This window comes from Salvelinus alpinus, chromosome 22 (genome assembly GCF_045679555.1).
Source record: "Salvelinus alpinus chromosome 22, SLU_Salpinus.1, whole genome shotgun sequence".
In the NCBI taxonomy this organism is placed as follows: Eukaryota; Metazoa; Chordata; class Actinopteri; order Salmoniformes; family Salmonidae; genus Salvelinus; species Salvelinus alpinus.
This window is the reverse complement of record NC_092107.1, coordinates 11,291,928-11,304,707: the sequence shown is the minus strand read 5'-3', so window position 1 is coordinate 11,304,707 and position 12,780 is coordinate 11,291,928. Positions and strand designations below refer to the sequence as shown.

The following is a 12,780-nucleotide window of genomic DNA, read 5'->3' as shown; positions in this document are numbered from 1 at the left end:
AGTATATATTTTTAAACATGCATATTTAGTTAATATTGCCTGCTAACATGAATTTCTTAACTAGGGATATTGTGTCACTTCTCTTGCATTCAGTGCAAGCAGAGTCAGGGTATATGCAACAGGTTGGGCCGCCTGGCTCGTTGCGAACTGTGTGAAGACCATTTCTTCCTAACAAAGACTAATTAATTAGCCAGAATTTAACAATTATTTAAAAAAAGATTTAACCTTTATTTAACCAGGTAGGCTAGTTAAGAACAAGTTCTCATTTACAACTGCGACCTGGCCAAGATAAAGCAAAGCAGTGCGACACAAACAGAGTTACACGTGGAATTAACAAACCTAAAGTCAATAACACAATAGAAAAAAAAGTATATGTACAGTGTGTGCAAATGAGGCAAGGGAGGTAAGGCAATAAATAGTGGCGAAATAATTACAATTTAGCAATTAAACACTGGAGTGACAGATGTGCAGAAGATGAATGTGCAAGTAGAGATACTGGGGTACAAAGGAGCAAAAAAATAAATAACAGTATGGGGATGGAGTAGTTGGATGGGCTATTTACAGATGGGCTATGTACAGGTGCAGTGATCTGTGAGCTGCTCTGACAGCTGGTGCTTAAAGTTAGTGAGGGAGATATGGGTCTCCAGCTTCAGTGATTTTTGCAATTCGTTCCAGTCATTGGCAGCTGAGAACTGGAAGGAAAGGCGACCAAAGGAGGAGTTGGCTTTGGGGATGTCCAGTGAAATATACCTTCTGGAGCGCGTGCTGGAGGTTGTTGCTATGGTGACCAGAGTGCTGAGGTAAGGCGGGGCTTTACCTAGCAAAGACTTAGATGACCTGGAGCCAGTGGGTTTGGCGACAAATATGAAGCGAGGGCCAGCCAACGAGAGCATTCAGGTCGCAGTGGTGGGTAGTATATGGGGCTTTGGTGACAAAACGGGTGGCACTGTGATAGCAAATTGGATGCAGTCTGAGTAGAGTGTTGGAGGCTATTTTGCAAATGACATCACCGAAGTCAAGGATCGGTAGGATAGTCAGTTTTACGAGGGCATGTTTGGCAGCATGAGTGAAGGATGCTTTGTTGCGAAATAGGGAGCCGAGTCTAGATTTAATTTTGGATTGGAGATGCTTAATGTGAGTCTGGAAGGAGAGTTTACAGTCTAACCACACACCTAGGTATCAACATTGAAGGTTGTGCAATGTAACAGCAATATTTAGACTTAGGGTTGCCACCCGTTCGATAAAATACGTAACGGTTCCATATTTCACTAAAATAATCAACTTTTTTCTCTCTCGAAATGATAGTTTCCGGATTTGACCATATTAATGACCTAAGGCTCGTATTTGTGTGTTTATTATATTATAATTAAGTATAAGATTTGATAGAGCAGTCTGACTGAGCGATGGTAGGCAGCAGCAGGCTAGCAAGCATTCATTCAAACAGCACTTTCCTGCATTTGCCAGCAGCTCTTCGCAATGCTTGAAGCACAACGCTGTTTATGACTTCAAGCCTATCAACTCCTGAGATTAGGCTGGCAATACTATAGTGCCTATAAAAACATCCAATAGTCAAAGGTCTATGAAATACAAATGGTATTCCTATAATAAATACAACCTAAAACCTTCTTAACTGGGAATATTGATGACTCATGTTAAAAAGGAACCACCAGCTTTCATATGTTCTCATGTCTGAGCAAGGAACTTAAATGTTATCTTTTTTACATGGCACATATTGCACTTTTACTTTCTTCGCCAACACTGTTTTGCATTATTTAAACCAAATTGAACACGTTTCATTATTTATTTGAGACAAAATAGATTTTTATTTATGTATTAAGTTAAAATAGTGTTCATTAAGTATTGTTGTAATTGTCATTTTTACAAATATATAAAAAAATATATTTTCATTTATTTAAAAATCGGCCAATTAATCGTTATCGGTGTTGAAAAATCATAATCGTTCGACCTCTAGTACACACTTAACCCCCGCCCCTCCACCCGGTCTAAGAGTATTTGATTCAATGAGCCCGTCTCAGATTGACCCTCACAGAGTCAGTAGGCCTGGGGTGCTAAGCCGGGGGGGGGGGGGTGTACCACCATACATGCAGGTGGGGGATATCACAAGGCCGTTGAGTGTAATCCCCTGTTAATGACTTTCGTAATGCACTAGAGCCCCCCCCCCCCCCCCCCGGGGTTGCTGCGTGGACCAGTCCTATGTTTGCATCGGATACTGATATGTTCACATTCTTACATGCTGGAAATGAATTACACTGGCCTAGTCCATAAAGAGCATGGTAGTAGAGCAATGCCAAAGACTTAGATGTGTACAGCTCAGAGAGAGACTGAACAAGATCATACCAACAACAATTAAGAGTGGTACTGCATGGCACACAAGCAACGCATGAAATCTATGACAAGTTTCCAACGTATTACACTGCGACCACAGAACAACACACTGTTCTTCTCATCGGTGGTGTGAACGCTTGCACACTGAGGCGTTCATTCACACATCTGTCTGTCTGGGGCTACGCTGCTGCAGGTCGTTAGGCTTTCCAGTACACTGCTGCAGTGGAGGGGCCCTGTACAGAGCGCTCTTTGTTAAAATCGCTCTCGTTTAAGAATGCCTTTGGGGGCTTTGATTCGATTTGTCAGAGAGATTGTCTGGTGCACTTCCCTGGCCTGCACGGGAAGTGCAGGAAGGAGAACAGATGCAGGCAGTTGGGTGATTCCCCGGTGAGTATAGGAGAGGAAGGATTCACTGGGGGAAAACATATCTAAACTCAGCAAAAAAAGAAACGTCCCTTTTTCAGGACCCTGTCTTTCAAATATAATTCGTAAAAATCCAAATAACTTCACAGATCTTCATTGTAAAGGGTTTAAAACACTGTTTTAAACTTGTTGCTTGTTCAATGAACCATAAACAATTAATGTACATGCACCTGTGGAAGGGTCATTAAGACACTAACAGCTTACAGACGGTAGGCAATTAAGGTCACTGTTATGAAAACTTTGGACACTAAAGAGGCCTTTCTACTGACTCCGAAAAACACCAAAAGAAAGATGCCCAGGGTCCCTGCTCATCTGCGTGAACGTGCCTTAGGCATGCTGCAAGAGGACTGCAGATGTGGCCAGGGCAATAAATTGCAATGTCCGTACTGTGAGAAGCCTAAGACAGCACTACAGGGAGACAGAACGGACAGCTGATCGTCGTCGCAGTGGCAGACCACGTGTAACAACACCTGCACAGGATCGGTACATCTGAACATCACACCTGCAGGACAGGTACAGGACGGCAACAACTGCCCGAGTTACACCAGGAACGCACAATCCCTCCATCAGTGCTCAGACTCTCAGCCTATTTCGGACAGAGGCTGGACTGAGGGCTTGTAGGCCTGTTGTAAGGCAGGTCCTCACCAGACATCACCGGTAACAACGTCACCGATGGGCACAAACCCACCGTCGCTGGACCAGACAGGACTGGCAAAAAGTGCTCTTCACTGACGAGTTTTGTCTCACCAGGGGAGATGGTCGGATTCGCGTTTATCGTCAAAGGAATGAGCGTTACACCGAGGCCTGTACTCTGGAGCGGGATCGATTTGGAGGTGGAGGGTCCATCATAGTCTGGGGCGGTGTGTCACAGCATGATCAGACTGCCTGCAATGACAACAAGCTCAATCTCAACGCTGTGCGTTACAGGGAAGACATCCTCCCTCATGCGGTACCCTTCCTGCAGGCTCATCCTGACATGACCCTCCAGCATGACAATGCCACCAGCCATACTGCTCGTTCTGTGCGTGATTTCCTGCAAGACAGGAATGTCAGTGTTTTGCCATGGCCAGCGAAGACCCCGGATCTCAATCCCATTGAGCATGTCTGGGACCTGTTGTATCGGAGGGTGAGGGCATGGGCCATTCCCCCCAGAAATGTCCGGGAACTTGCAGGTGCATTGGTGGAAGAGTGGGGTAACATCTCGCAGCAAGAACTGGCAAATCTGGTGCAGTCCATGAGGAAGAGATGCATTGCAGTACTTAATGCAGCTGGTGGCCACACCAGATACTGACTGTTATTTTGATTTTGACCCCCCCCCCCCCCTTTGTTCATGGACACATTATTATATTTCTGTTAGTCAAACTGAACAAGTTCCACAGACGTGTATGTCTCTGTTGTTGAATCTTATGTTCATACAAATATTTACACAAGTTTGCTGAAAATAAAACGCAGTTGACAGTGAGAGGACGTTTCTTTTTTTGCTGAGTTTGATGCACACCCTGGGCCTGCTGTGATAGGGCCCTCTGTCAGCTGGCCGGTGACACACGGGGAAAGGCAGGTCACACTACAGACAGAGATAGACAAAAACCACCCAAAGTTCTTTCCTCATCTCTCACCCTGCAGGTTAGCCACTAAGAGGCCTGGTTAAGGGGCGGGGACACCTCAAGGGCAATTCTCCTCCTCTGGTGAACAACAATAATCACTCTCTATTAGCTCCCACTCTGTTCTGCCTCACACTGTGCTTTGGACTCCAAATCTCTCCTACCATGTGGAACTGAAAGACAGAGTGATCTGAATCTGAGGGCTACTTCTACAACTGGAGTTGAATAAGGAAGCAACAGAAAACCACAGCCTTCCTTCCCCTTTCCTGATACTCCCTTGAGATGGACTCTAGTAGGAGTCACATAATGAGCTGAACTAGGACAAACAAGCCCATTGGACTGGGTGAGTTTAAATGGGAGCATCTACAGCACGAGATGAGCCAGTAGTCTTGGCACTTCCTATTACAGAGTTGGTGATGCCTGTGCCCAAAGTAGCATGAATACCCTTTGTTTTGCGTTGATTCAACGTTCAAGTTAGAGGACAACCTTTATGAGTCTAGTAGATGAACTGCCTGTATCTGTGTGTTTCTGGTCTTTATACGGTTGTCTGTGTGCTAGCAACAGTCTCTGAAGAGCTGCCTTTGTGTTGCAACACACTCAGAAAAAAAGCAAGGCATTTCTCTCCCTCCCTGACTATCTGCCAGTCCGCCTCTGTAAATGCCTGACTAGAAAGAGCGCCTCCCACATGAGGACCCGACCACATGGCCAAAATGTTAAACTGCACTGGCTTGGTGATGAAGTCGAAATCCAACCGGCTGCTGGCCAAAAAATAAAAATATATAGCCTAAATCCTAAAAATAAGCCTGTGTATTTCCGTGGGCCACGCTCTAATCCTCTTACAAACAGTCTTTTGTCTGGGCCCTGTACACTTAAGAGTCTTTCAGTGGCGCTGCAGACATTATATGCAAACAATGGGCCAAGGAGAGAGAAAGTGTTGCAGTGGCTGGTTCTCTGTGCCCTCTCTGACTGGGTGCAGGGTGAAACCTCAAACTGACAGACGGCGACATGACTCTGGGTTGGCCTAGTGGCTGCTGGGTCGCACTGTAATATTGAAAATTGCACTTGCCAGGGGTTCAGAGTCAGACAAACACTGTGTGTGTTGGTGGGTTTCTGCACTTTTCCAAGGGCTGGGGGCAATTAGCAACATCCCATTAACAAATCCCAACATGCTAAGTTTCGAGACCCTCTCTCACACTGTGCCCCACTTACCAGTCTTTAATAATAAAACGAGAAGCCACAATAGAAATGAGGGCCTCAGAGAGAAGCAGCTCTTTGAAGCGTTTTCTCTATGACCTCCCCCTTATGGCTACAGGGTAGGAGGAGCCTACCACTAACCATACAGAGATAACAGTATGTGTTTATGTGTACCGTTGACTGGCAGCTAAGCCTGTTCACTCAAGGCTGTTTTGTTTGGTTGTTAATACACACACACACACACCTGCTAGGAGCGCCACCAGCAGGTTCATCAGATCAAACCACATCCATCCAGACCACCCGGTCTCGACACAAACCCTGCTGAGCGACGGTTAAACCAATCAAACCTGAAGTTTATAAGCCAACCCTCGCATCACGTCTATCCAAACAGATCTGAAAAGTAGCTCGTTGGGACTGTGTCCTTCAGCTCAAGGTTACCCTTGAGCAGTGTTCTCCATAGCTATGGAAAGCCACTGACCAAAAGGCTTACCGATACAGTGTGTCTCTGGCCATGCCTTCCTGATCCTTCTTAGCCCTTCCACCAGAGCCATGTTCTTATTAAGCCCCCTGATCCAGCTGCCTCTCCTCCAGCTGGGATAAGGGTGGGAACATGTCAGGGGCCAGCCTGTTACCAGAGCTTGATGCAGCTCAGACACCAAGTCCTACGGTTAAACAAACACTAGATACATTAAAAACTCAATGACAAGTCAGTGGGAGGATGGAGTCAGTGGTAGAAACTTTTCAATTGCGAGTCAACTTTAAAAGGGCGTGGCCCAAGGCAGATCTTTACCAAATGGTATAGCAGTGGACTGTAACTGCTTGAACTATATCACTGATGTGGTACTTTGGATAGAGCTGTCCATTGATAGCATGCCCCAGGAGTGATGACCCAATCAAAGATCACCTTTAAAAGTAACTGGTCTCTGGTTCATTGTGAATTCAGGTGGACTGCGTAGCTGTAGTAGGCATTCTACTACCCGAAATGTCAAGGTTAAACTGTAGGAGCCTTTCCAATAGCAGAGATGAAAGCCTTCAGCTTTCTGTAACAGTTGACTCATACAAATACACAGCATGTTTCTCTTAAGCAACACCTTAATGTAAAGTACAAAGTAGTCGCTCTGCACATCTGCTCCCAGTAACAGAGTCTCCCTGTGGCATGACACAGACTGGATATGATATGAAATCTCAGAACCAGCCTTTTATCCAGCCAGTCTTTCCCGAAGGGGTTTCAGTGGATTTATGGGACAGATGTTGTGTAGGGTTCAGGCCAGGGTTAACTTCCAGCACAGATTGGGGACATCTACTGCTGCAGTGGTGGTGCCACTTGGCAAGACCAGTAACATGGGTCAATGGAGAGAGATACAAATGATATCTAGTCAAACCTGGCAGGCTGCGCTAGAGGATGGTATTTCAGGTACTTCACTTAAGTGTTTGACTATGACTATAGTCAAGCTGAGGACACAATGAGTGTTGTGGTAGAGTTAGCTAGACAAATGCACCGGTGACTAAAAGCCACTGTTGGCGACTGCCATTTCTCACTAAAGCAAGATAGTTTTCTGTAGTTCAGGTTAAAAGCATCTCATAGTGCAGGGGTAGACAACCCAGGTCCTGGAGTGGCACAGGCACTTCATGTTTTGATTTAACCGACCTGAAAGACCAGGTGTGATGTATTTAGGCAATCACTGAACTGACCAATTAGCTCACTTGGTCAGGTGTGGTGCCTGTGGCACTCCAGGAACAGGGTTGCCTGGCCCTGTCATAGTATGTATGGGTTATATATAGCCTGCAAGCTAACTTAGCCCACTTCTGCATTAGAATACATACAAATAAAATGCCTAGATCGGTATCTATTTACATTACAATTGAATTAGAGTCTCAGACACAAGGCCATGATTAGACAGTGGATTGCAGTTGTGGTGCTTTTAATAGCAGCAGATAGTCTTGTGCTCTAGGCCTGCTAAAAGCCTTGCTGAGCAGCACTGTGGTCTGGCTCCCCTGCGTCACTAAGCTTGGCTTTCTCACGAGTACAGACTAAATAACGACTGGTCCACCACTGCCAAAAATACTACATGCACCGACACCTTGGTGAGGCCTTTATCAGAACAGACATATGCCAGACACACATTACACCTTTGCTGACTGAAGGGACAAAAAAAAAAATGCTCATGCAATTACTTTGCACAAACCAATCTACTAGTGTTGACTGGCTAAATTGCCAGAACATGCAACAGGAGAGGGAACTTCGTTTATTTAAACAGAACAGTGTTTACCACCAACCCATGGCGAAACCCCAGTCATTACTCTGCTATGTGGAAGAAATAACTTCTAAAGCCCCCTCCCACTCCCCATAATAACACCCCCTTCTTCACAGACCACACCCAAACACACATTCCTTTCTCCCAATTGCCTACAAGCCCCCAAAAGCACAGGGCCTGGTCCAATAAGCACAGACATACCTACACACAAACAAGCAGTGCTTCAAGTTGATGTATACAAACACTGTCTCACATGTACAGACAGAAACCACAGACTCAAGTAGGAGAGCTGCACATATTTGACTCCTGGCTTTAAACAATCCTACATGAGATTTGGGGGTTGATATCTATAGCCAAACAGTGGCATGTTGGCACCAGCTCAGAAGACAATCTCCCAACAGAAACTGCATTTCAGTACTACTGATAAGGAGGCTATACAAGATGTACAAGTCAATAACATGAGCCACACCATTATAGTGTGTGTGTTGCTCCTCAATTTCAAAGACCCCCATCTATGGCCTCCACCATGTGGAGGCATTATGGACCCCTCCTCACTCCCCTAAAATGTAGCCCAATAAACAGGAAGGGGAAGGAAAAACAGACCAGAAAGAATGGCTGACACAGAAAAACACAAATAGCGCCCCCCCCCCCCCAAACCACTTCAAAAACGGGAGCACCCAAAGATGGTAGGACAACGCCCCGTGCCAAGCCCTCAATATGTGGCCACACATCTTCCCTGCTAGCCTGCCTGCCCTGGAGGGCTTTCCCAGCACGCCACATTGTCCACATCTGCAATCCTGCAAAAAAAACATATTTTCATTCAGGGGGGACATTTTTTTTTTTAAACAGGACCCCCCCAGCTATAATGGGCCACAAATGGAATGTTTCCCCCTGCATGCTCTTGCTGTGGGAGAAAGAGAGAAAAGAGGGAGCGAGGGAGAGGGGTTACATTCCATTCTGCTCTGTCCCCTCGCCGCCTGGTCGTTTTACATTCAGCTGATTTCAGATCAGGGTCAGCAGTATTGCTCCCAGGCTGATGACAGGTCAAACACTGACGTGAGATCAGGGAGGGACCACTTGAAACTTAACACCCAGGGGCCTGAGTCTATAACTGCAAAAAAAGTGGTCAACTAGAAGGCCCTCATGCAGATAAAAGAATAGAAACTCAGGTGTAGTTTCTCTATGGGCGGAGATAGGAATATCCACACCCACAATTGAGTGTTTCCTGCTTATCCCTTCATCAGCTCCAGTCACACAAACACACACTCGACAAAGGAGAAACAACCGGTTTCTTTTAACATGGATATCAAATCAGTCACTCCTACTAGTCCAATGCTTTGTGCCCCAATTGCTTAAAAACACCATGGCCACTTGTGAGAAACCAAAGCAGCCAGGCCTGAACTGACTGAGTCTGCCAGTCAAATGAATGGCTTGGGGAAATGGGAGAGAACGGAAGAAACTTAGAACACTGCCCACCTTGGCTGTGTGGTAATCTATGCAAGTCAGGGCACTGTGGCATGGGTGAGTCTGGTCAGGAGAGAAAGAGCATTTCTCTTGTTGGGGCTGAGTTCTAACAGACCGTCAACAATCACGGTAATGCAAACAGACAGGTACTTTGATAGTGCAGTGTATATAGGGAAATGAGGAGCAGTAAAAATTCCCACTGATCTTAAACATATGTTAAACTGAATGTGAGACGAGACCATATCCAAACAGTGTACGAAAAAGTTTGGCCATCACATCAGACTGACAGTGGTTGAGTTTGGGGTGGCTTTTACCCTTTGCACATATTTGGTGGCTGAATGTCCTTTGCTTTGAAGTAGGTTGGCTAACTGACATCCCGATACATTTGCATGGACACCGATTCCAACATTGCCCTGCTAGTATTGAAATTAAAACAGAAAGAATGGACTCCAACATAATTTTGGGGTATTACAACATGTCTTGGCATGCGGCTGATTTTTGGCATTAGGTTGGACGTTGCATGTTTCTCAAACTGAAATGGAGCTCTCTGAAGTGTATTAAATTTTAACCAGTGTATTAAACTGGACTTGACTGAGCAGGATGAAACTTGTGTTGGAAAAAAAAGCCTTTAGGTAGACTAACACAGTGGCATGTTGGATGTCCACTTGGAGTCTGACTTCCACATACATACAGTAGGCCTAAATACATAGGCTACAATAAGTACAGAATCATTGGTGGGAGGCATGTATTAACTTTATGCAATAACTGGCACAGCAGCGGTGAAAACGCCACAGGAATTTGCTCATGGTTCCCCCTCCGACTTTTCTGAAATAAATGTCCTGTCTATGAATGTCACGCCTCCCCAATGATCTATAAAAGCTATACATCCTTCAGTAACCGGTGTTATTTCAGGAAAGAAGCCCCTATTGCCTGCGTTTGTAGGCCATCAGTCATTTGTTCATCATTGATTATTTTTCTTCCTGTGAGGAAACTTTGGTCTCCCTTCCTTTATAGGCAAACCTATTTAGCGGATCGACATTCAGAGAGGGAAAAGCTGAACGCATGGTTAGGCTAAATCAATTAGTTGAATGAATAATGCTGAGAGTTAAAACGCTGAGTAATGATGGGCTGTAATATAATACTCCACTAGTGACGTCACTCCACTAAAAAGAATGCAAATCATTTTCACAACGAGGTGTAGCACGACAGACCCTCAATCGTTCCAGACTGTTAAGCAACGTTGCTTCAAATTATCTTCAAACCACATTTCCAAGGTTTGATCATAGTTACAAGCGCGCGAGCATTAAAGGATTAAGACGAGTCTAAAAACCGTTTAACATTTTATCAGCTGGAAATATTTTATTTTCAATTGCGACAGAAAGTAGATTACAAAAAACAAGAGAACACGGCAGTCTTTTCTCTGCTTCGACCCAGAACATATTTTAACACTTCTAGGACACCATTTCTTATACTATTTTTGACTCGCATCGAAATTATGCCTATGGCCATCTTGAAAAATGGCAGAAATAGCGACTGAAAAATAAACCAGGCTAACAAACGCAGAACTAGATGGAGTACAATGTTTCATTACAATAAAAAAAAAAAAAAAAATTAAATCGCTGTCCTCAGTCGATTGAGAAAATACAGGTTGCTGTCGAAATGACGCATGTGTAAAGAGTTTATTAGCCCATTTCTTGTTTGACATATACCATATGGACACAGGAAAGTTCGTTACAATGAGTCGGTATAAAATCGTGTTGTTTTATAGATGCAGCGGCTAGGCAATCGGGGCCCAAATTCAGTCCCCGACCTCTCCCTTCCATTTTACCTTTCTTTGCTGTTTTTCCCAGGCCGGGTCCAGCAGCAGGTCCCGGTCCCAATCATTTTCTTGTTCTCTTGGGTCCATGTAAACGGCTGGTCCTCCAGACGATGCTTGATTATTAGAAGCGTGATAATCTACCATAGTCAGATAGCTAATAACCTACAGGTATATCTAAGACTCTCGAACGAGAAATAATAGGGAATGTGACCCAGTTGCGGAAACTCTTTGCTTTCAACGTTCGGTCAGGAATATCCGGTCTATACACTGCCAATACTGGCTAAAAGAATGCTTAATCTCCACCCGAGGAGAGAATGGTGTGGTCGAAAGCAAATAGCCGCTCCTACAAAACTAGAGTAGGTTGCCAGGCCCAAATAGCTCATGAATATTCAGTCATCTGCTTATTATTCATGAGCTGTTGAAATCCTTCCCCCCAAAAGGCTGAGAGCACATAATTTAGTAGTAGACTATAGCCTACTAAAAGTAATGTTCTAAAAAGTATTATGCCTGATATGTAGCCTAATGTCTTTGTAAAGTAACCTAAATCATTGCAGATGTTAGTCTTTGCATGTTGCTAAATATATAATTGAAACATTGTATCAAAATTTAGATGCAATTTATCCTGGCCCCTTGAAACGATACAATGTTGAGAGAAAAAATTCACAAATGGATTTGTAGCCAGTATAGACAGATTTACGAACTGTAACATTTTGAGCGCTATACTAGAATAGTTCTGATAACTACTACTTCTATAATATCCATAGAATATTAAAGTAACTGTCCAGTGAAAATGTAACTTTCAAAAGTTAATATTATGTTAACTCATATCCAAATAATGTTGTTGACTCATCTGAAACTCGTATGTGGCCAAAGCATAAATTGGAGAAAAAACACTTCAAAAACCCCACCTCAAACTTGTATCTCATTCTTTTGGGGTACGCCCACTCCATTCCAACACAGAAAAGCTGCTTTTTAACATACGTAATAAAAAAACTATTGAAAGGAAACTATTTCACTCATAGAAATCTGGACAGTTACTTTAAACACAAGCTACACACTACACAGGGACAGAGCCTTATATTCGTCTAAATATATGACTCTGCAGAGGGACGCTTTCAGGATGCAACCTTTTGGAACGTTCAGATAGAAATACGCTATGTTGAACAAACATGCCTCTCTTACATGTAAAATATGGAATCGCGTGAGCTTTATTCGTGGCATTTCTATCTACAACATTCTACAATGCTTCTTCTTGCAAGACACGAATCAGATGGAGTCTATAACAAGACCACCCATTGTATGGAATATTAATGAGGACATGCTACACCATGAATCATTTAGCCAGTGAGCCCATTGGTGTTGTTACCCTCCTCAGATTTTTGTTGTCCCCTTATGGAGAGCCTATGCCACCTCACTGGTGCCCAAATCAATAGTCCTACATGCAGGTGCATGAGATTCCCTTAGGCCTATCATTTTGTTTGAAAGCTTGTAGTGTGTAAAGTGGCTTATATTTACCATTCAAATTTGATACGCTGGATCTGGCTGACATGACCAGACACTACATGAAGTAGGTCACGCTCCAACTGTGTGTCCATGCCAATTATCATCAGCGAGGCCTGATATACTATATGAATCATCGCAGGCCCCCCTAGCCCTCTAATGTTTTCATGACTGCCAC

General features: G+C 44.2%; 1 protein-coding gene across 6 annotated transcripts in view; it reads right to left on the bottom strand.

The window, feature by feature from the left end:
• Positions 1-11,443, bottom strand: part of LOC139548991 (alpha-actinin-4) — a 43,389-nt gene extending 31,946 nt beyond the window's left edge. For all 6 annotated transcript variants that reach the window (XM_071359018.1, XM_071359013.1, XM_071359015.1 and 3 more), the window contains exon 1: positions 11,112-11,443. In XM_071359018.1, coding sequence (XP_071215119.1) covers positions 11,112-11,246 — 135 coding nt within the window. In that variant the 5' untranslated portion in view covers positions 11,247-11,443. The remainder of the gene's footprint in view (positions 1-11,111) is intronic.
• Between the last annotated feature and the right edge of the window lie 1,337 nt (positions 11,444-12,780).